This window comes from Ranitomeya imitator, chromosome 2, assembly GCF_032444005.1.
Source record: "Ranitomeya imitator isolate aRanImi1 chromosome 2, aRanImi1.pri, whole genome shotgun sequence".
Taxonomy (NCBI): domain Eukaryota; kingdom Metazoa; phylum Chordata; class Amphibia; order Anura; family Dendrobatidae; genus Ranitomeya; species Ranitomeya imitator.
The window spans coordinates 313,784,065-313,806,383 of record NC_091283.1 but is presented as its reverse complement, the minus strand read 5'-3'; the positions used below and the strand labels follow the sequence as shown (position 1 = coordinate 313,806,383).

The window sequence follows — 22,319 nt, the reverse complement described above, 5'->3', positions numbered from 1 at the left end:
TTCTTGCAGGAAGAGACAGGTCTCCAGAAGATCCAAGAGCGAACTGAACCAGCACAGGAACATTGACAGCTGGCCAGGAGTAACGATCAGGGTGGAGTTAAATAGGGCAGAGCCTAAGAACAAACCAGGTCACCTGTGGAAGGAATCTCAGAACCAGCAGCTCCACTCACAGCCACCAGAGGGAGCCCATGGACAGAACTCGCCGAAGTACCATTCATGACCACAGGAGGGAGCTCCAAAACAGAATTCACAACAGTACCCCCCCCCTTGAGGAGGGGGTCACCGAACCCTCACCAGAACCCCCAGGCCGATCAGGACGAGCCAAATGGAAGGCACGAACCAGATCGGCAGCATGAACATCAGAGGCAACAACCCAGGAATTATCCTCCTGACCATAACCCTTCCACTTGACCAGGTACTGGAGTTTCCGTCTCGAAATACGAGAATCTAAAATCTTCTCCACCACATACTCCAACTCCCCCTCGACCAACACCGGGGCAGGAGGATCAACAGAGGGAACCATAGGCGCCACGTATCTCCGCAGAAACGACCTATGGAACACATTATGGATGGCAAAAGAAGCTGGAAGGGCCAACAGAAATGACACAGGATTAAGAACTTCAGAAATCCTATAAGGACCAATGAAACGAGGCTTAAACTTAGGAGAGGAAACCTTCATAGGAACATAACGAGACGACAACCAAACCAAATCCCCAACACGAAGTCGAGGACCAACACAGCGACGGCGGTTAGCGAAACGTTGAGCCTTCTCCTGGGACAATGTCAAATTGTCCACTACGTGAGTCCAAATTTGCTGCAACCTGTCCACCACCGAATCCACACCAGGACAGTCCGAAGACTCAACCTGCCCTGAAGAGAAACGAGGATGGAAACCAGAATTACAGAAAAAAGGCGAAACCAAAGTAGCCGAGCTGGCCCGATTATTAAGGGCGAACTCAGCCAAAGGCAAGAAAGACACCCAATCATCCTGATCAGCAGAAACAAAGCATCTCAGATATGTTTCCAAGGTCTGATTGGTTCGTTCGGTTTGGCCATTTGTCTGAGGATGGAAAGCCGAAGAAAAAGACAAATCAATGCCCATCTTAGCACAAAAGGACCGCCAAAACCTCGAGACAAACTGGGAACCTCTGTCCAAGACAATGTTCTCCGGAATGCCATGCAAACGAACCACATGCTGGAAAAATAATGGCACCAAATCAGAGGAGGAAGGCAATTTAGACAAGGGTACCAAATAGACCATCTTAGAGAAGCGATCACAAACCACCCAGATAACCAACATCCTTTGAGAGATAGGGAGGTCTGAAATAAAATCCATAGAAATATGCGTCCAGGGTCTCTTCGGGACCGGCATGGGCAAAAGCAACCCACTGGCATGAGAACAGCAGGGCTTAGCCCGAGCACAAGTCCCACAGGACTGCACAAAAGAACGCACATCCCGTGACAAGGAAGGCCACCAAAAAGATCTAGCCACCAAATCCCTAGTACCAAAGATTCCGGGATGACCAGCTAACACCGAACAATGAACCTCAGAGATAACTCTACTAGTCCATCTATCAGGGACAAACAGCTTCTCCGCTGGACAACGGTCAGGTCTATCAGCCTGAAATTTCTGCAGCACCCGCCGCAAATCAGGGGAGATGGCAGACAAGATTACCCCCTCCTTGAGAATACCAGCCGGCTCAGGAACGTCCAGAGAGTAAGGCACAAAACTCCTTGAAAGGGCATCAGCCTTCACATTCTTAGAGCCCGGAAGGTAAGAAACCACAAAATCGAAACGGGAGAAAAACAGCGACCATCGAGCCTGTCTAGGATTCAACCGTTTGGCAGACTCGAGATAAGTCAAATTCTTGTGATCTGTCAGGACCACCGCTCCTTCAAGCCAATGTCGCCACTCCTCGAATGCCCACTTCATAGCCAACAACTCTCGGTTGCCAACATCATAATTACGCTCGGCAGGCAAAAACTTTCTAGAAAAGAAAGCACATGGTTTCATCACCGAGCCATCAGAACTTCTCTGAGACAGAACAGCCCCTGCACCAATTTCAGAAGCATCAACCTCGACCTGAAACGGGAGCGAAACATCTGGCTGGCACAACACAGGGGCAGAAGAAAAACGACGCTTCAACTCCTGAAAAGCCTCAACGGCCGCAGAAGACCAATTGACCACATCAGCACCTTTCTTGGTCAAATCAGTCAATGGTTTAACAACACTAGAAAAATTAGCGATGAAGCGACGGTAAAAATTCGCAAAGCCCAGGAACTTCTGCAGACTCTTCACAGATGTAGGCTGAGTCCAATCATAAATGGCCTGAACTTTAACAGGATCCATCTCGATAGTAGAAGGGGAAAAAATGAAACCCAAAAATGAAACCTTCTGAACTCCAAAGAGACACTTAGACCCCTTCACAAACAAGGAATTAGCACGAAGGACCTGGAACACCATTCTGACCTGCTTCACATGAGACTCCCAATCATCCGAAAAGACCAAAATATCATCCAAATATACAATCATGAATTTATCCAGATACTCTCGGAAGATGTCATGCATAAAGGACTGAAACACAGATGGAGCATTAGAAAGCCCGAATGGCATCACCAGGTACTCAAAATGGCCCTCGGGCGTATTAAATGCTGTTTTCCATTCATCGCCCTGTTTAATACGCACAAGATTATAGGCTCCTCGAAGATGTATCTTGGTGAACTAACTAGCCCCCTCAATCCGAGCAAACAAATCAGACAGTAGTGGCAAAGGGTACTGAAATTTAACCGTGATATTATTAAGAAGGCGGTAATCAATACAAGGTCTCAAAGAACCATCCTTCTTGGCCACAAAAAAGAAGCCTGCTCCCAACGGTGACGATGACGGGCGAATATGTCCTTTCTCCAAGGATTCCTTTATATAACTCCGCATAGCGGTGTGTTCAGGCACAGATAAATTGAACAGTCGGCCCTTAGTAAACTTACTACCAGGAATCAAATTAATAGCACAATCACAGTCCCTATGAGGAGGTAGGGCACCGGACTTGGGCTCATTAAATACATCCCGGTAGTCCGACAAAAACTCAGGAACTTCAGAAGGAGTGGAAGATGAAATTGAAAGCATTGGAACATCACCATGTATCCCTTGACAACCCCAGCTGGACACAGACATAGATTTCCAATCTAATACTGGATTATGGACCTGTAGCCATGGCAACCCCAAAGCAACCACATCATGCAGATTATGCAATACCAAAAAGCGAATATCCTCCTGATGAGCAGGAGCCATGCACATGGTCAATTGAGTCCAGTACTGAGGCTTATTCTTGGCCAAAGGCGTAGCATCAATTCCTCTCAATGGAATAGGACACTGCAAGGGCTCCAAGAAAAAACCACAGCGCCTGGCAAACTCCAAGTCCATCAAATTCAGGGCAGCGCCCGAATCCACAAACGCCATAACAGAATAGGACGACAAAGAACAAATCAGAGTAATGGACAAAAGAAATTTAGGCTGTACCGTACCAATGGTGGCAGACCTAGTGAACCGCTTAGTGCGCTTAGGACAATCAGAGATAGCATGAGTGGATTCACCACAGTAAAAACACAGCCTATTCTGACGTCTGTGTTCTTGCCGTTCAGCTCTGGTCAAAGTCCTATCACACTGCATAGGCTCAGGCCTATGCTCAGAGAATACCGCCAGATGGTGCACAGCTTTGCACTCACGCAAGCGCCGATCGATCTGAATGGCCAAGGACATAGACTCATTCAGACCAGCAGGCGTGGGAAATCCCACCATGACATCCTTAAGGGCTTCAGAAAGACCCTTTCTGAAAATTGCCGCCAGGGCACACTCATTCCACTGAGTAAGCACAGACCACTTTCTAAACTTTTGACAGTACACCTCCGCTTCATCCTGACCCTGACACAAAGCCAGCAAGATTTTCTCTGCCTGATCCACTGATTTTGGTTCATAACAAAGCAATCCAAGCGCCAGAAAAAACGCATCAACATCACGCAATGCAGGATCTCCTGGCGCAAGGGAAAATGCCCAGTCTTGAGGCATAGCTTGTATCTCGAGGAAGCAATTAGACAACTTGGTAACCAGCATTTTTATCGAAGACTCCCCTCCAATCCTACGGGGGTATTCTCTACGAAATTGAGAGCTCTCTTGGATAGGGCTTTTGAACTGGGGGTTATCAGTGTTCAGGAACGGGACTTTATTTGGGTAGAGGAACCAACTACATCTACGTTCTATATGCTACCCAAGGTTCACAAAGATTTGAATAAACCCCCAGGCCGACCTATCGTGTCTAGTATTGGGAGTCTGTGTGAGAAGGCGTGTATTTACATTGATTTTTTTCTACAGCCATTTGTGCTTAAATTGCCTTCTCACATTAGGGACTCCTCACACTTTATCAGCATATACAAAGGGTTGGATTTATCATCAGGGGAGATTATGGTTATCTGTGACGTGGAATCCCTTTATTCGAATATCAGTCACGATGATGGCCTACAGGCAATCATGTTTTTCCTCGATCAACAAACCAATTCTGACAGAATGCATGACTCCTTCATTATTGATTTATTAGACTTTGTTTTGAGACACAATTTTTTCTTATTTGACAGAACCTTCTATATTCAAACATCAGGCGTGGCAATGGGGGCGCGCTGCGCCCCAGCTTTTGCAAACCTTTTTTTAGGGTGGTGGGAGCACACTGTCGTCTATGTCTCCAATTTCTTCATCAATTAGGTACGGCATTGGTCGCGATTCATAGACTACATTTTCTTTATTTGGTCAGGCTCTATTGAGGAATGTCTGGAATTTCTGGACGTCCTCAATCATAATCCTTTTAATATTTTTTTGACTCACCAGTTTTCTTCTGTTGCAGTGCAATTTCTGGATCTTGAGGTTAAATGTCAGAATGGCAAATTATCTACTTGTCTTTATCGCAAGCCCACAGCGGTTAATAGTCTGTTGGAGTATCGTAGCTTCCATCCAAAACATACGAGGGATGGCATTCCGAGGGGACAATTCCTCAGGGCACGACAAAACTGTACCGATGACGAGGATTTTCGTAGGGAAGCCCATGATCTTACAGAGAGATTTAGGAGGAGGAATTACCCCAAGAAATGTATCTCTCGGGCCTATCAGAGAGCAAAAATACAGACACAGGACACCTTACTGGTCCCTACAAAGAAGGAAACGGACAAATTTGTGCGCTTCATTACCGGATACCATACTCAGTGGAACCAGGTAAGGGACATCCTGAACAATCACTGGAGAATCCTGACTGCTGACACGCAAACAGCACAGGTGATCAGCCCACGACCCTTAGTGACCGCAAAAAGGGCTCCCAATTTTAGGGACATACTTACGAGGAGCCATTATTCTAGGCCCACTCATAAATTGAATCGTGGTATTGTCCTGAAAGGTTCTTTTCCTTGCGGGAATTGCACGGTATGTACATATATGCACCCCACGCGAGATTCCTTTATTAACCCAACAGATCAGACGCCACATAGATTAAAGTCCTACATTAATTGCAAAACATCTAATGTTATCTATGCCATCATATGTACTTGCCCTCGTGTCTATGTAGGCCAGACCACACAGGAGCTGCGCCGGAGGATTCAGGGACATTTTTCCACGATCAATACAGCGGTGGCTGATAGACGCAAAGGTAAGACCCTTACTACGGTGGCGGTTCATTACTTGACGCATCATGCTGGGAGTTATACCAATACTAGAGTTATTGGTTTGGAACATCTGAGGACCTCCGATAGGGGTGGCACATTGCATAAAAAATTGCTACAGGTAGAATCCCGTTGGATCTACCAGCTCCACTCTATGGCGCCCCATGGAATTAACGAGGACCTCCTTTTTACAGGTTTTTTGGGATAACTCGGCTATTCTTCTTCAGGATTTCTGCGGTGGTGGTGGACGTTTGGAATAGAGTTATGCATTTCCCGAACAGCATATTGAGTGGCATCGACTCCCTCTGGTTGTGATATGGAAGTCTGGAGAAGAATTTATATGTTTTTTTTTTTTTTTTTTTTTTACAAAACTTCGGAGAAGAGGAAAAGACTCTGGACCTAAATGGAACATTATATGGGGGAAAGGGAGAGGGATCCAATTCTTCTCCTCCCCATTGGACCATATACTACATAACAGGACAATTGAAGTATCCGCCTGTAATCCTGTGTAATATCATATCATGGAAGTGTTATCCATATATATTGTGAGGATGCTGTATATATATTGATGAAATAATCTGATTCAGCATAGTTTGATAGTATTTAATTCTGTCTTCAATGTACTGTATGTTCTAATGAAGTCTGCACACCGGAATACATATATATATATATATATTTATTTCATGTTATAACACTATGATCTATATATGTGCTTATTTATTGGTATATATATGTACATAATCATAAAATCTTTTTTCAGGATTTAATCTTCTGGTTCTATATTAATCTTATAGGATTTGTTCTGCTTTCTCTTCCTTGCTGTGTACTTGCTGCCTCTCTCTATGGACTGTACAAGTATGCTTCCTCTCTTGTGCCCATAGATGTGCTGACAGTCATGCATCGCAGGACTGTCACCACATCTGCTCCCGGGAGCTGCGCTGTCATAAACACTTACGTTTCTTCAGGCTTTTTGCCTGTATCCATTCAGCTGTTTTGACCTTCCATTGGCACATGTGCAGTGTGTTATTCAGGACACTTTCATTTTCCCTTCTTCCTGGTGAGTCACTTTCGGTTTTCCGGCCCCCATGCTCTGCCAGCCACACACCAGACCTGACCACACAATTGATTATAAGGTATTTAAGCGCTATTGGGGGTATTTGCACTACTTCCCCTGACGAAGCTGTCCTAGAACAGCGACACGCGTTGGGCTTCTCCTCCGGTCGCATTTGCCCTGTGACTATTCAGCCTCACAGCCTCCTGCAGCAGGATTTATCCTATGGTGCTTTCTCCAGCACTATCTTCACCTTTTGACCACTCCTAGGATCAGACTATGCAGGGTATTTCAGTGTTTATATTTGGACATCTTCCCCTGTCCCTTTCTTTGGATATCTAGGGCAGTTTATTTTATCTGCTCCTCTGGGTCCATAGGGGTTTTTTTTGCTGGAAGCTGCATATTGTGGTGGGGTGTTGCATGCTATTTGCATGCTGTGTGGCTTGTATTATACTTGACTGTGTGCATATTTGTTGTTATATGGTTGTATACAGCGTGTTCATTTCAAATTTTGACTATATATAGTTACATTAATAATATTAAGTGCAGAGGGCAGGGACACGTCTGGAAGATTTCATACGTTTATATATCTATGTATATTTTGGCATACAGTGTTCACAGGCGCGTCTGCACGGAGGTTATGTGTGATTTTAGATGTTTTTAATTATGTTCCCAATAAAGCTTATATTATTTTTATCATAACTTTGGTGGTGTGCAGATATTTTGATGGCTCTTGTTTCTTGTGCTTTTGTTAGTTTGCATTATTAGCCATCAGTCTTGCACCCCCTTTATATATTATATCTGCATATTGCAGTGGTGCGTCAGCTATCCCATATGTTACAGGTTTTTTAAACACCCAGTGGTGTTTTTTTCTTTTGCTTGGCAGCACACGGCTTACTGTAGCTTATTTCCTCATATTTGTGAGGATCTATTGATATAAAATATATATTGTGTGGTTATTTGGTCCCTTGTGGGTGGTATGGATTGGGAGGCGAGGGAAGCGGCGTGGAAGGCCTCAGCCTCTGCGGCATTTGTGGACACTATTGGTAACTGTCCAGATTCTAATTTTGCGCGTTTATCTATGGATCTTATGGCAGCACAAAAACATGGAATTAGATTATTATGGAACATTCGGTGTTTGGAGGAATACTTTAAATTGAATTTAGTACCTAGAGGTTTGAGGATACCTATTTTTCCAGCATGGGAACCCTCGGTGGCTTTTCGCACTACATGGGAGGAGGGGTTACTCCGCTGTTCACAAATTCTAATTAACATGCTTATTGCACATGATAGGGAACTCTTGGTGCAGGTAAAGACAGAAATCAGGGATTTGGAAAATGGCCTCAGTAAATTTGATGAGGTCTCACAAATCCAGCCCTTTAAAATCAAACTTAAAGAGGGATTGGACAAGTATGACAAGGAGATTATGGATAAAAAAAGAGCAAAATTTTTGAGGGATAAATTGGACTTCGATCAACATATGGCCTATAAGTGGGGACATCAAGGCAATCAACGTCGAGGTCTTAAAACCAGACAAGGTCCAACAAATTCCTCCCGTAACATCACAACCACTGAGGGTCCGTCTTCGAGTGATTTTTTTGTCCTCGGCGGAAAGCGACACAGAACCAGGACCAGGACTAGGCGTGGGCATAGGAGACGTAGACCTAACCACTCGGATCACCAGGAACAGGGGATACAGACCTCCATATCACAACAAACGGATGAAACAACGCAAGTGATCCCGTCATCAACCAACAGTGATGGTGAGTCTGATGTTCGGGTTAAACATGATTCATTGCAGATTGTCAACTTGTCTCAACACCAACTAACACCTATTGAAACTGCAGTATTAAGCAGGGGTCTGACTTTCTCACCAGCACAACGGGCTGATAATTTCACTTTGATCAAGGATCTTTTTTTATTCTGTAGGAAAATCGTCCTCCAGGTTTTGCACATACAACCACAGGCGATTTCCTCTCTTGATCAGACTGAACATGGAGTTTTTCAAGATCTGATGGAGCTCCTACAAGAGGGTGAATCTAACACAGGTAGGCGTAATTTTCCTCACAAGAACAAATCCACTGTGTGTCCACCCCTGTCCACTATACCAGCTGTCAAAATCTTCTTCGAGATGGTCAAACAGGATATTGAAGCACTCCCCCCTAGGATAGGCCTCATGCCTAATTTGACTACTCAGGAACGACGGGCTCTATCTGACCTACGGTCAAATAAAGAATTCTTGATCAGGGAGGCGGACAAGGGGGGTAATGTTGTCCTGTGGCCCCATAGCTTGTATCTCGAGGAAGCAATTAGACAACTTGGTAACCAGCATTTTTATCGAAGACTCCCCTCCAATCCTACGGGGGTATTCTCTACGAAATTGAGAGCTCTCTTGGATAGGGCTTTTGAACTGGGGGTTATCAGTGTTCAGGAACGGGACTTTATTTGGGTAGAGGAACCAACTACATCTACGTTCTATATGCTACCCAAGGTTCACAAAGATTTGAATAAACCCCCAGGCCGACCTATCGTGTCTAGTATTGGGAGTCTGTGTGAGAAGGCGTGTATTTACATTGATTTTTTTCTACAGCCATTTGTGCTTAAATTGCCTTCTCACATTAGGGACTCCTCACACTTTATCAGCATATACAAAGGGTTGGATTTATCATCAGGGGAGATTATGGTTATCTGTGACGTGGAATCCCTTTATTCGAATATCAGTCACGATGATGGCCTACAGGCAATCATGTTTTTCCTCGATCAACAAACCAATTCTGACAGAATGCATGACTCCTTCATTATTGATTTATTAGACTTTGTTTTGAGACACAATTTTTTCTTATTTGACAGAACCTTCTATATTCAAACATCAGGCGTGGCAATGGGGGCGCGCTGCGCCCCAGCTTTTGCAAACCTTTTTTTAGGGTGGTGGGAGCACACTGTCGTCTATGTCTCCAATTTCTTCATCAATTAGGTACGGCATTGGTCGCGATTCATAGACGACATTTTCTTTATTTGGTCAGGCTCTATTGAGGAATGTCTGGAATTTCTGGACGTCCTCAATCATAATCCTTTTAATATTTTTTTGACTCACCAGTTTTCTTCTGTTGCAGTGCAATTTCTGGATCTTGAGGTTAAATGTCAGAATGGCAAATTATCTACTTGTCTTTATCGCAAGCCCACAGCGGTTAATAGTCTGTTGGAGTATCGTAGCTTCCATCCAAAACATACGAGGGATGGCATTCCGAGGGGACAATTCCTCAGGGCACGACGAAACTGTACCGATGACGAGGATTTTCGTAGGGAAGCCCATGATCTTACAGAGAGATTTAGGAGGAGGAATTACCCCAAGAAATGTATCTCTCGGGCCTATCAGAGAGCAAAAATACAGACACAGGACACCTTACTGGTCCCTACAAAGAAGGAAACAGACAAATTTGTGCGCTTCATTACCGGATACCATACTCAGTGGAACCAGGTAAGGGACATCCTGAACAATCACTGGAGAATCCTGACTGCTGACACGCAAACAGCACAGGTGATCAGCCCACGACCCTTAGTGACCGCAAAAAGGGCTCCCAATTTTAGGGACATACTTACGAGGAGCCATTATTCTAGGCCCACTCATAAATTGAATCGTGGTATTGTCCTGAAAGGTTCTTTTCCGTGCGGGAATTGCACGGTATGTACATATATGCACCCCACGCGAGATTCCTTTATTAACCCAACAGATCAGACGCCACATAGATTAAAGTCCTACATTAATTGCAAAACATCTAATGTTATCTATGCCATCATATGTACTTGCCCTCGTGTCTATGTAGGCCAGACCACACAGGAGCTGCGCCGGAGGATTCAGGGACATTTTTCCACGATCAATACAGCGGTGGCTGATAGACGCAAAGGTAAGACCCTTACTACGGTGGCGGTTCATTACTTGACGCATCATGCTGGGAGTTATACCAATACTAGAGTTATTGGTTTGGAACATCTGAGGACCTCCGATAGGGGTGGCACATTGCATAAGAAATTGCTACAGGTAGAATCCCGTTGGATCTACCAGCTCCACTCTATGGCGCCCCATGAAATTAACGAGGACCTCCTTTTTACAGGTTTTTTGGGATAACTCGGCTATTCTTCTTCAGGATTTCTGCGGTGGTGGTGGACGTTTGGAATAGAGTTATGCATTTCCCGAACAGCATATTGAGTGGCATCGACTCCCTCTGGTTGTGATATGGAAGTCTGGAGAAGAATTTATATGTTTTTTTTTTTTTTTTTTTTTTTTACAAAACTTCGGAGAAGAGGAAAAGACTCTGGACCTAAATGGAACATTATATGGGGGAAAGGGAGAGGGATCCAATTCTTCTCCTCCCCATTGGACCATATACTACATAACAGGACAATTGAAGTATCCGCCTGTAATCCTGTGTAATATCATATCATGGAAGTGTTATCCATATATATTGTGAGGATGCTGTATATATATTGATGAAATAATCTGATTCAGCATAGTTTCATAGTATTTAATTCTGTCTTCAATGTACTGTATGTTCTAATGAAGTCTGCACACCGGAATACATATATATATATATATTTATTTCATGTTATAACACTATGATCTATATATGTGCTTATTTATTGGTATATATATGTACATAATCATAAAATCTTTTTTCAGGATTTAATCTTCTGGTTCTATATAAAATCTTATAGGATTTGTTCTGCTTTCTCTTCCTTGCTGTGTACTTGCTGCCTCTCTCTATGGACTGTACAAGTATGCTTCCTCTCTTGTGCCCATAGATGTGCTGACAGTCATGCATCGCAGGACTGTCACCACATCTGCTCCCGGGAGCTGCGCTGTCATAAACACTTACGTTTCTTCAGGCTTTTTGCCTGTATCCATTCAGCTGTTTTGACCTTCCATTGGCACATGTGCAGTGTGTTATTCAGGACACTTTCATTTTCCCTTCTTCCTGGTGAGTCACTTTCGGTTTTCCGGCCCCCATGCTCTGCCAGTCACACACCAGACCTGACCACACAATTGATTATAAGGTATTTAAGCGCTATTGGGGGTATTTGCACTACTTCCCCTGACGAAGCTGTCCTAGAACAGCGACACGCGTTGGGCTTCTCCTCCGGTCGCATTTGCCCTGTGACTATTCAGCCTCACAGCCTCCTGCAGCAGGATTTATCCTATGGTGCTTTCTCCAGCACTATCTTCACCTTTTGACCACTCCTAGGATCAGACTATGCAGGGTATTTCAGTGTTTATATTTGGACATCTTCCCCTGTCCCTTTCTTTGGATATCTAGGGCAGTTTATTTTATCTGCTCCTCTGGGTCCATAGGGGTTTTTTTTGCTGGAAGCTGCATATTGTGGTGGGGTGTTGCATGCTATTTGCATGCTGTGTGGCTTGTATTATACTTGACTGTGTGCATATTTGTTGTTATATGGTTGTATACAGCGTGTTCATTTCAAATTTTGACTATATATAGTTACATTAATAATATTAAGTGCAGAGGGCAGGGACACGTCTGGAAGATTTCATACGTTTATATATCTATGTATATTTTGGCATACAGTGTTCACAGGGGCGTCTGCACGGAGGTTATGTGTGATTTTAGATGTTTTTAATTATGTTCCCAATAAAGCTTATATTATTTTTATCATAACTTTGGTGGTGTGCAGATATTTTGATGGCTCTTGTTTCTTGTGCTTTTGTTAGTTTGCATTATTAGCCATCAGTCTTGCACCCCCTTTATATATTATATCTGCATATTGCAGTGGTGCGTCAGCTATCCCATATGTTACAGGTTTTTTAAACACCCAGTGGTGTTTTTTTCTTTTGCTTGGCAGCACACGGCTTACTGTAGCTTATTTCCTCATATTTGTGAGGATCTATTGATATAAAATATATATTGTGTGGTTATTTGGTCCCTTGTGGGTGGTATGGATTGGGAGGCGAGGGAAGCGGCGTGGAAGGCCTCAGCCTCTGCGGCATTTGTGGACACTATTGGTAACTGTCCAGATTCTAATTTTGCGCGTTTATCTATGGATCTTATGGCAGCACAAAAACATGGAATTAGATTATTATGGAACATTCGGTGTTTGGAGGAATACTTTAAATTGAATTTAGTACCTAGAGGTTTGAGGATACCTATTTTTCCAGCATGGGAACCCTCGGTGGCTTTTCGCACTACATGGGAGGAGGGGTTACTCCGCTGTTCACAAATTCTAATTAACATGCTTATTGCACATGATAGGGAACTCTTGGTGCAGGTAAAGACAGAAATCAGGGATTTGGAAAATGGCCTCAGTAAATTTGATGAGGTCTCACAAATCCAGCCCTTTAAAATCAAACTTAAAGAGGGATTGGACAAGTATGACAAGGAGATTATGGATAAAAAAAGAGCAAAATTTTTGAGGGATAAATTGGACTTCGATCATCATATGGCCTATAAGTGGGGACATCAAGGCAATCAACGTCGAGGTCTTAAAACCAGACAAGGTCCAACAAATTCCTCCCGTAACATCACAACCACTGAGGGTCCGTCTTCGAGTGATTTTTTTGTCCTCGGCGGAAAGCGACACAAAACCAGGACCAGGACTAGGCGTGGGCATAGGAGACGTAGACCTAACCACTCGGATCACCAGGAACAGGGGATACAGACCTCCATATCACAACAAACGGATGAAACAACGCAAGTGATCCCGTCATCAACCAACAGTGATGGTGAGTCTGATGTTCGGGTTAAACATGATTCATTGCAGATTGTCAACTTGTCTCAACACCAACTAACACCTATTGAAACTGCAGTATTAAGCAGGGGTCTGACTTTCTCACCAGCACAACGGGCTGATAATTTCACTTTGATCAAGGATCTTTTTTTATTCTGTAGGAAAATCGTCCTCCAGGTTTTGCACATACAACCACAGGCGATTTCCTCTCTTGATCAGACTGAACATGGAGTTTTTCAAGATCTGATGGAGCTCCTACAAGAGGGTGAATCTAACACAGGTAGGCGTAATTTTCCTCACAAGAACAAATCCACTGTGTGTCCACCCCTGTCCACTATACCAGCTGTCAAAATCTTCTTCGAGATGGTCAAACAGGATATTGAAGCACTCCCCCCTAGGATAGGCCTCATGCCTAATTTGACTACTCAGGAACGACGGGCTCTATCTGACCTACGGTCAAATAAAGAATTCTTGATCAGGGAGGCGGACAAGGGGGGTAATGTTGTCCTGTGGCCCCATAGCTTGTATCTCGAGGAAGCAATTAGACAACTTGGTAACCAGCATTTTTATCGAAGACTCCCCTCCAATCCTACGGGGGTATTCTCTACGAAATTGAGAGCTCTCTTGGATAGGGCTTTTGAACTGGGGGTTATCAGTGTTCAGGAACGGGACTTTATTTGGGTAGAGGAACCAACTACATCTACGTTCTATATGCTACCCAAGGTTCACAAAGATTTGAATAAACCCCCAGGCCGACCTATCGTGTCTAGTATTGGGAGTCTGTGTGAGAAGGCGTGTATTTACATTGATTTTTTTCTACAGCCATTTGTGCTTAATTGCCTTCTCACATTAGGGACTCCTCACACTTTATCAGCATATACAAAGGGTTGGATTTATCATCAGGGGAGATTATGGTTATCTGTGACGTGGAATCCCTTTATTCGAATATCAGTCACGATGATGGCCTACAGGCAATCATGTTTTTCCTCGATCAACAAACCAATTCTGACAGAATGCATGACTCCTTCATTATTGATTTATTAGACTTTGTTTTGAGACACAATTTTTTCTTATTTGACAGAACCTTCTATATTCAAACATCAGGCGTGGCAATGGGGGCGCGCTGCGCCCCAGCTTTTGCAAACCTTTTTTTAGGGTGGTGGGAGCACACTGTCGTCTATGTCTCCAATTTCGTCATCAATTAGGTACGGCATTGGTCGCGATTCATAGACGACATTTTCTTTATTTGGTCAGGCTCTATTGAGGAATGTCTGGAATTTCTGGACGTCCTCAATCATAATCCTTTTAATATTTTTTTGACTCACCAGTTTTCTTCTGTTGCAGTGCAATTTCTGGATCTTGAGGTTAAATGTCAGAATGGCAAATTATCTACTTGTCTTTATCGCAAGCCCACAGCGGTTAATAGTCTGTTGGAGTATCGTAGCTTCCATCCAAAACATACGAGGGATGGCATTCCGAGGGGACAATTCCTCAGGGCACGACAAAACTGTACCGATGACGAGGATTTTCGTAGGGAAGCCCATGATCTTACAGAGAGATTTAGGAGGAGGAATTACCCCAAGAAATTTATCTCTCGGGCCTATCAGAGAGCAAAAATACAGACACAGGACACCTTACTGGTCCCTACAAAGAAGGAAACGGACAAATTTGTGCGCTTCATTACCGGATACCATACTCAGTGGAACCAGGTAAGGGACATCCTGAACAATCACTGGAGAATCCTGACTGCTGACACGCACCCTTAGTGACCGCAAAAAGGGCTCCCAATTTTAGGGACATACTTACGAGGAGCCATTATTCTAGGCCCACTCATAAATTGAATCGTGGTATTGTCCTGAAAGGTTCTTTTCCGTGCGGGAATTGCACGGTATGTACATATATGCACCCCACGCGAGATTCCTTTATTAACCCAACAGATCAGACGCCACATAGATTAAAGTCCTACATTAATTGCAAAACATCTAATGTTATCTATGCCATCATATGTACTTGCCCTCGTGTCTATGTAGGCCAGACCACACAGGAGCTGCGCCGGAGGATTCAGGGACATTTTTCCACGATCAATACAGCGGTGGCTGATAGACGCAAAGGTAAGACCCTTACTACGGTGGCGGCTCATTACTTGACGCATCATGCTGGGAGTTATACCAATACTAGAGTTATTGGTTTGGAACATCTGAGGACCTCCGATAGGGGTGGCACATTGCATAAGAAATTGCTACAGGTAGAATCCCGTTGGATCTGCCAGCTCCACTCTATGGCGCCCCATGGAATTAACGAAGACCTCCTTTTTACAGGTTTTTTGGGATAACTCGGCTATTCTTCTTCAGGATTTCTGCGGTGGTGGTGGACGTTTGGAATAGAGTTATGCATTTCCCGAACAGCATATTGAGTGGCATCGACTCCCTCTGGTTGTGATATGGAAGTCTGGAGAAGAATTTATATGTTTTTTTTTTTTTTTTTTTTTTTTTTACAAAACTTCGGAGAAGAGGAAAAGACTCTGGACCTAAATGGAACATTATATGGGGGAAAGGGAGAGGGATCCAATTCTTCTCCTCCCCATTGGACCATATACTACATAACAGGACAATTGAAGTATCCGCCTGTAATCCTGTGTAATATCATATCATGGAAGTGTTATCCATATATATTGTGAGGATGCTGTATATATATTGATGAAATAATCTGATTCGGCATAGTTTGATAGTATTTAATTCTGTCTTCAATGTACTGTATGTTCTAATGAAGTCTGCACACCGGAATACATATATATATATATATTTATTTCATGTTATAACACTATGATCTATATATGTGCTTATTTATTGGTATATATATGTACATAATCATAAAATCTTTTTTCAGGATCTAATCTTCTGGTTCTATATTAATCTTATAGGATTTGTTCTGCTTTCTCTTCCTTGCTGTGTACTTGCTGCCTCTCTCTATGGACTGTACAAGTATGCTTCCTCTCTTGTGCCCATAGATGTGCTGACAGTCATGCATCGCAGGACTGTCACCACATCTGCTCCCGGGAGCTGCGCTGTCATAAACACTTACGTTTCTTCAGGCTTTTTGCCTGTATCCATTCAGCTGTTTTGACCTTCCATTGGCACATGTGCAGTGTGTTATTCAGGACACTTTCATTTTCCCTTCTTCCTGGTGAGTCACTTTCGGTTTTCCGGCCCCCATGCTCTGCCAGCCACACACCAGACCTGACCACACAATTGATTATAAGGTATTTAAGCGCTATTGGGGGTATTTGCACTACTTCCCCTGACGAAGCTGTCCTAGAACAGCGACACGCGTTGGGCTTCTCCTCCGGTCGCATTTGCCCTGTGACTATTCAGCCTCACAGCCTCCTGCAGCAGGATTTATCCTATGGTGCTTTCTCCAGCACTATCTTCACCTTTTGACCACTCCTAGGATCAGACTATGCAGGGTATTTCAGTGTTTATATTTGGACATCTTCCCCTGTCCCTTTCTTTGGATATCTAGGGCAGTTTATTTTATCTGCTCCTCTGGGTCCATAGGGGTTTTTTTTGCTGGAAGCTGCATATTGTGGTGGGGTGTTGCATGCTATTTGCATGCTGTGTGGCTTGTATTATACTTGACTGTGTGCATATTTGTTGTTATATGGTTGTATACAGCGTGTTCATTTCAAATTTTGACTATATATAGTTACATTAATAATATTAAGTGCAGAGGGCAGGGACACGTCTGGAAGATTTCATACGTTTATATATCTATGTATATTTTGGCATACAGTGTTCACAGGGGCGTCTGCACGGAGGTTATGTGTGATTTTAGATGTTTTTAATTATGTTCCCAATAAAGCTTATATTATTTTTATCATAACTTTGGTGGTGTGCAGATATTTTGATGGCTCTTGTTTCTCGTGCTTTTGTTAGTTTGCATTATTAGCCATCACCATCAGTCTTGCACCCCCTTTATATATTATATCTGCATATTGCAGTGGTGCGTCAGCTATCCCATATGACACAGCCTAAGAACTAGCTATCCCTAGAGGAGAAAGTAAAGCCTACCTTGCCTCAGAGAAATTCCCCAAAGGAAAAGGTAGCCCCCCACAAATATTGACTGTGAGTAAGATGGAATACACAAACATAGGAATGAAAAGAGATTTCAGCAAAGGGAGGCCCGACTAATTAAACAGACAGAGGATAGAAAAGGTCACTTTGCGGTCAGCACAAAAAACTACAAAAGACCACGCAGAGTGAGCAAAAAGACCCCCGCACCGACTCACGGTGCAGAGGCGCCACCCTGCATCCCAGAGCTTCCAGCTAGCAAGACAAAATCATGAAAGCAAGCTGGACTAGAAAACCAAGAACAGAAAATAACAATCGGGGACTTAGCTTCTTGCATGAAGAGACAGGTCTCCAGAAGATCCAAGAGCGAACTGAACCAGCACAGGAACATTGACAGCTGGCCAGGAGTAACGATCAGGGTGGAGTTAAATAGGGCAGAGCCTAAGAACAAACCAGGTCACCTGTGGAAGGAATCTCAGAACCAGCAGCTCCACTCACAGCCACCAGAGGGAGCCCATGGACAGAACTCGCCGAAGTACCATTCATGACCACAGGAGGGAGCTCCAAAACAGAATTCACAACAGTTTGCACAGCACTCTGTCAGATCACCGATCTGACTTAGAGCACTGCAGGCTTACCAAGCGCCTACTCGGAGCAGGCACTTGGTAAGCCACCTCCCTCCCTGCAGGACCTTCATGCCGCGGCCATCTTGGATCCGGGGCCTGCAGCGAGGAAGAAGGTAGGAGAACCTCGGATCAACGCGATCACATCGCGTTGCTGCGGGGGTCTCAGGGAAGCCCGCAGGGAGCCCCCTCCCTGCGCGATGCTTCCCTCTACCGCCGGCACACCGCGATCATGTTTGATTGCGGTGTGACGGGGGTTAATGTGCCGGGGGCGGTCCGTGACCACTCCTGGCACATAGTGCCGGATGTCAGCTGCGATAGGCAGCTGACAACCGGCCGCGCTCCCCCCGTGAGTGTGGCCGATCGCTTGTGACGTACTATCCCGTCGGTGGTCATACGGGCCCACCCCACCTCGACGGGATAGTACGTCTAATGTCAGAAAGGGGTTAAAATACTGTAGAACTAGCGCCTATTCACACTAATTTAATTGTGAAAGATGCCCAGTTAGTTGTTCATGCATATAAATACTGGCAGGTACTGTTAGATAAAAGGGCTGTACTCATTAACCCCTATTTCCACAAGAAAAAGTTATGCAATTATATACAAAAAAAAACAATGTAAATTTATAGATCAGAGCAATAAAAGCACTAAAATAACAATTTAAAAGAATGTTTATGGAGACCCTCCTTAATGTCTAATATAGGGTGTATCAGAGTCCCTCTTCCTTCTAATTTAAGGAAGTTCTTGCATTATCCGCATAGGATTTATGATTTTCAGAGTCCCTTCATAAATTAAACAGGATGTGTCTCACTAAGGCTAAGTTCACATTAGCGTTGTGCGGGGCAGCGTCTGGTGCAGCCGCGGTGACGCATGCGTCATGCGCCCCTATATTTAACATGGGGGGCGCATGGACATGCGTTGTCTTGCGTTTTGTGACGCATGCGTCATTTTGCCGCAACTGTCAGGGTGCAGAAAACGCTGCATGATGCAGTTTTTTCTGCGCCAAAAATCGTGCAAAAATGAATGCATGCGTCACAAAAGGCTGCGTTGTGCATGCATTTTTGCATGCGTTGTGCGGTGCGTCGCTGACGCTGCCCCGCACAACGCTAATGTGAACGTAGCCTATGACACACACCCCATGTCCAGATAAAGTATTAAAATATTAAAAATACATTTACAATGAATGTTTTTTTTTTTCACCATTGAAAGCAATGACAAAATGGAAAAATGCAGCAAAGAGGCTACGTGTAAACACAAACCAAGGGATGAAGGAAGATTATTTTTTCTCCTTTTTAAATTACCTTATGTACAAGAACAAATGTTTTTACTTGTAAAATACATTTTATTTTCGTTTTTGGATGTTTTGTTGTCACTCCTTAAAAGTGGCGCAATACTCTGACAACATTGATCCCAAAAGCGACCTGAGAGTCAGAGATGCATCCAGCCATCTTCCCCATGCTGTTCTCATTCCAATTTAGCACAGTTTTCATCCATTTCAGCAATTTTCCTGCCCCCTCAGTCTTCCTGGAAAAGTCTGCTGAGCATGGGACCTGTTGACTCAAATATCGAGCACTCAAGTATTTTAGTGCTCGCTCATCGCTAATAATGACTGCTATCTGTGTGGGATTTTTGATGCTTAAAAGGGTTGTCCACTACTAGGACAACCCCTTCTTATTCCTCATGATTGGTCTATTTAACCCCTTAAAGAAGTTGTCCACTACAATAATGTTTTTTTTTCTTCATAAATCTTGCTATTATGTGCCACTGAAAACATCCACTGTGTTTATTTTAGCAATATTACGTTTTATCATGCTGTAGCAGCACATGTTCAGTGCTGGATCCAGCTCTCATGGGGTTAATCGACAACTTCCTTTCTCCTGAGTTATTATGCTCTAATACTACAAGTTCCATGATGCATTGCACTGCCACTAAGCCCGAACCTACCACACCCACTCCAAAAACACACCCAAACCCCTCCCTCCTCTCGCTTCAAAAAGATTTGTGATGTCATTTCTGTCCAACCTCCTCTTTTACATTTGTCCAACCCACACTCCATTACAGATAGATAGATAGATAATAGATAGATATGGGATAGATAGGTACATACAGATATATCTATATATCTATTCCCATAGATATGTCCATATCCATGTTTCTAAACCCCTTCACCCCTGGAGCTTTTTTCATTTATCGCTCCCCTTCTTTCCAGAGCCATAATGTTTCGGTCAATATGGCCATGTGAGGCCTTGTCTTTTGTGGGACAAGTTCTACTTTTGAACGACACCATTGGTTTTACCATATCGTGTAACAGAAAATGTGAAAATAAATCAAAGTGTGATGAAATTGCAAAAAAAGTGCAATCCCACATTTGTTTTTTTGCTTGGCTTTTTTGCTAGGTTCACTAAATGCTAAGACTGTGTGGACACAGACTTGTGCACATGCTGCGGAAAAGGCCGCACCGAAACGCAGCTTCTTTTTCCGCAGCATGTCTCTTCTTTTGTGCCGAACTGCAGCGTTTCTGCACCCTTAGACGTTCATGGAGTCGGACACATCTGCAGCAAAACCGCAGATGTAAAAAAGATCTGCAGTTCTGCTGCGGATGTGGGTCCGAGAAACACTGAAGTTCGGGAGGAGGGAAGTGTGTGGGCTGTGACTGTGTGCGTGTATGTGTGTGCGGATGGGGTCTGCGGGCTGTTCGGGTGTGTGCGGGACTGTTCAGGTGTTAGCGGGCGGGGTAGGCGGGCTGTTCGGATGTGTGCGGCGCTGTGCGGGACTGTTTAGGTGTGTGCGGGGTCTGCGGGACTGTTCGGGTGTGTGCAGGGCTGTTCGGATGTGTGCAGGGCTGTGCGGGTGTGTGCCTGGCTGTTCGGGTGTGTGCGGGACTGTTCAGGTGTGAGCGGGTGGGGTCTGCGGGCTGTTTGGATGTGTGCGGCGCTGTGCGGGATTGTTCAGGTGTGTGCGGGGTCTGTGGGACTGTTCGGGTGTGTGCGGGGCTGTTCGGATGTGTGCGGGGCTATGAATAGATAGATGTATGCATCTATAGATCTATCTATATGTAGATCTGTCTATCCATTTCATCCATCATCTATCTGTGTGTAATTGAGTGCGGGTTGGACAAATGTAAAAGAGGAGGTTGGACAATAATGACATCACAAACCTTTTTTTTCTTCAATAATACATCTTTACTTAGCTTACAAAAACGCACAAAAGCCGCACCAAAGAAAAATTTAAAAATGCATCAAAACTGCACCAAAAACTGCATCATAACCACGCAAAAAATGCACCAAAAACCGCACCAAGAACTGCATCAAAACCACACAAAAAACCCACATCAAAACCGTGCAGCTGCGTTTTCTGCAAGGAGATGCAGATTTTTCTGCACCCAAATCTACAACGTGTGCACACAGCATAAAACTGACCTACCATTATGATTCTCCAGGTCATTACGAGTTCATAGACACCAAACACGTCTAGGTTATTTTTTTATCTAAGTGGTGAAAGAAAAATCCAAACTTTGCTAAAAATAAATAAAATAATTGCGCCATTTTCCGATACCCGTAGCGTCTATATTTTCTGAGATATCGGGTTGGGTGAGGGCTAATTTTTTGGGTGCCGAGCTGACGTTTTTAATGATACCACTTTTGTGCAGATACGTTCTTTTGATCGCCCGTTATTGCGTTTTAATGCAATGTCGCAGCAACCAAAAAAACAATTTTGGCTTTTGATTTTTTTTCTCACTACGCAGTTTAGCAATCATGTAAATTTTTAATTTGTATTGAAAACAGCTGACATGTTGCAGCTTTGAAGTGGGCTCACCGCCGAAGTCCTCCTCAAAGCGGGGGATACTGCCAGCTGACGTACTATTCCGTCAGCTGGCAGAAAGGGGATAATGAACAATATGTTTCAGTTAAAAAAAGGCGAAAAAAAATGGCGCGGGCTCCCGCGCAATTTTCTGCGCCAGATAGGGAAAGCAGACGGCCGGGCACCAATATTTGTAGCCTGGGAAGGGGGTAATACCCATGGCCCCTCCCAGGCTATGAATATCAGCCCGCAGCTGTCTGCATAGCCTTTACTGGCTATTAAAATAGGGGGACCCCCCCAAAAAAAATGACGTGGGGTCCCCCTATATTTTATAGCCAGAAAGGC

At 44.0% G+C, this 22,319-nt stretch overlaps 1 protein-coding gene and 3 long non-coding RNA genes across 4 annotated transcripts; all 4 read left to right on the top strand.

The window, feature by feature from the left end:
* The first annotated feature begins 4,804 nt into the window (after positions 1–4,804).
* On the top strand, positions 4,805–6,750 carry LOC138663422 (uncharacterized). Its single transcript, XR_011318185.1, has 3 exons — positions 4,805–5,254; positions 5,601–5,681; positions 5,889–6,750. It is a non-coding gene; the product is annotated as an uncharacterized lncRNA (long non-coding RNA).
* A 686-nt stretch (positions 6,751–7,436) lies between these two features.
* LOC138663421 (uncharacterized) lies at positions 7,437–11,433 on the top strand. Its single transcript, XM_069749622.1, has 3 exons — positions 7,437–8,793; positions 9,859–10,650; positions 10,858–11,433. Exons 1-3 carry the CDS (start codon positions 7,725–7,727, stop codon positions 10,869–10,871), a joined length of 1,875 nt encoding a protein of 624 aa, XP_069605723.1. The 5' UTR covers positions 7,437–7,724; the 3' UTR covers positions 10,872–11,433.
* A 1,916-nt stretch (positions 11,434–13,349) lies between these two features.
* LOC138667410 (uncharacterized) lies at positions 13,350–14,664 on the top strand. The gene is made up of 3 exons (XR_011318746.1): positions 13,350–13,478; positions 13,645–13,763; positions 14,565–14,664. It is a non-coding gene; the product is annotated as an uncharacterized lncRNA (long non-coding RNA).
* A 412-nt stretch (positions 14,665–15,076) lies between these two features.
* On the top strand, positions 15,077–16,178 carry LOC138663420 (uncharacterized). Its single transcript, XR_011318184.1, has 3 exons — positions 15,077–15,192; positions 15,514–15,594; positions 15,802–16,178. It is a non-coding gene; the product is annotated as an uncharacterized lncRNA (long non-coding RNA).
* Positions 16,179–22,319: the final 6,141 nt, after the last annotated feature.

Excerpts from the sequence above, each read along its gene's own strand:
- LOC138663421 (XM_069749622.1), top strand. The coding sequence starts at position 7,725 with ATGGATTGGGAGGCGAGGGAAGCGGCGTGGAAGGCCTCAGCCTCTGCG. Across the intron at positions 8,794-9,858 it reads AGAGGGTGAATCTAACACAG|TGCAATTTCTGGATCTTGAG; the intron begins GTAGGCGTAATT and ends CTTCTGTTGCAG.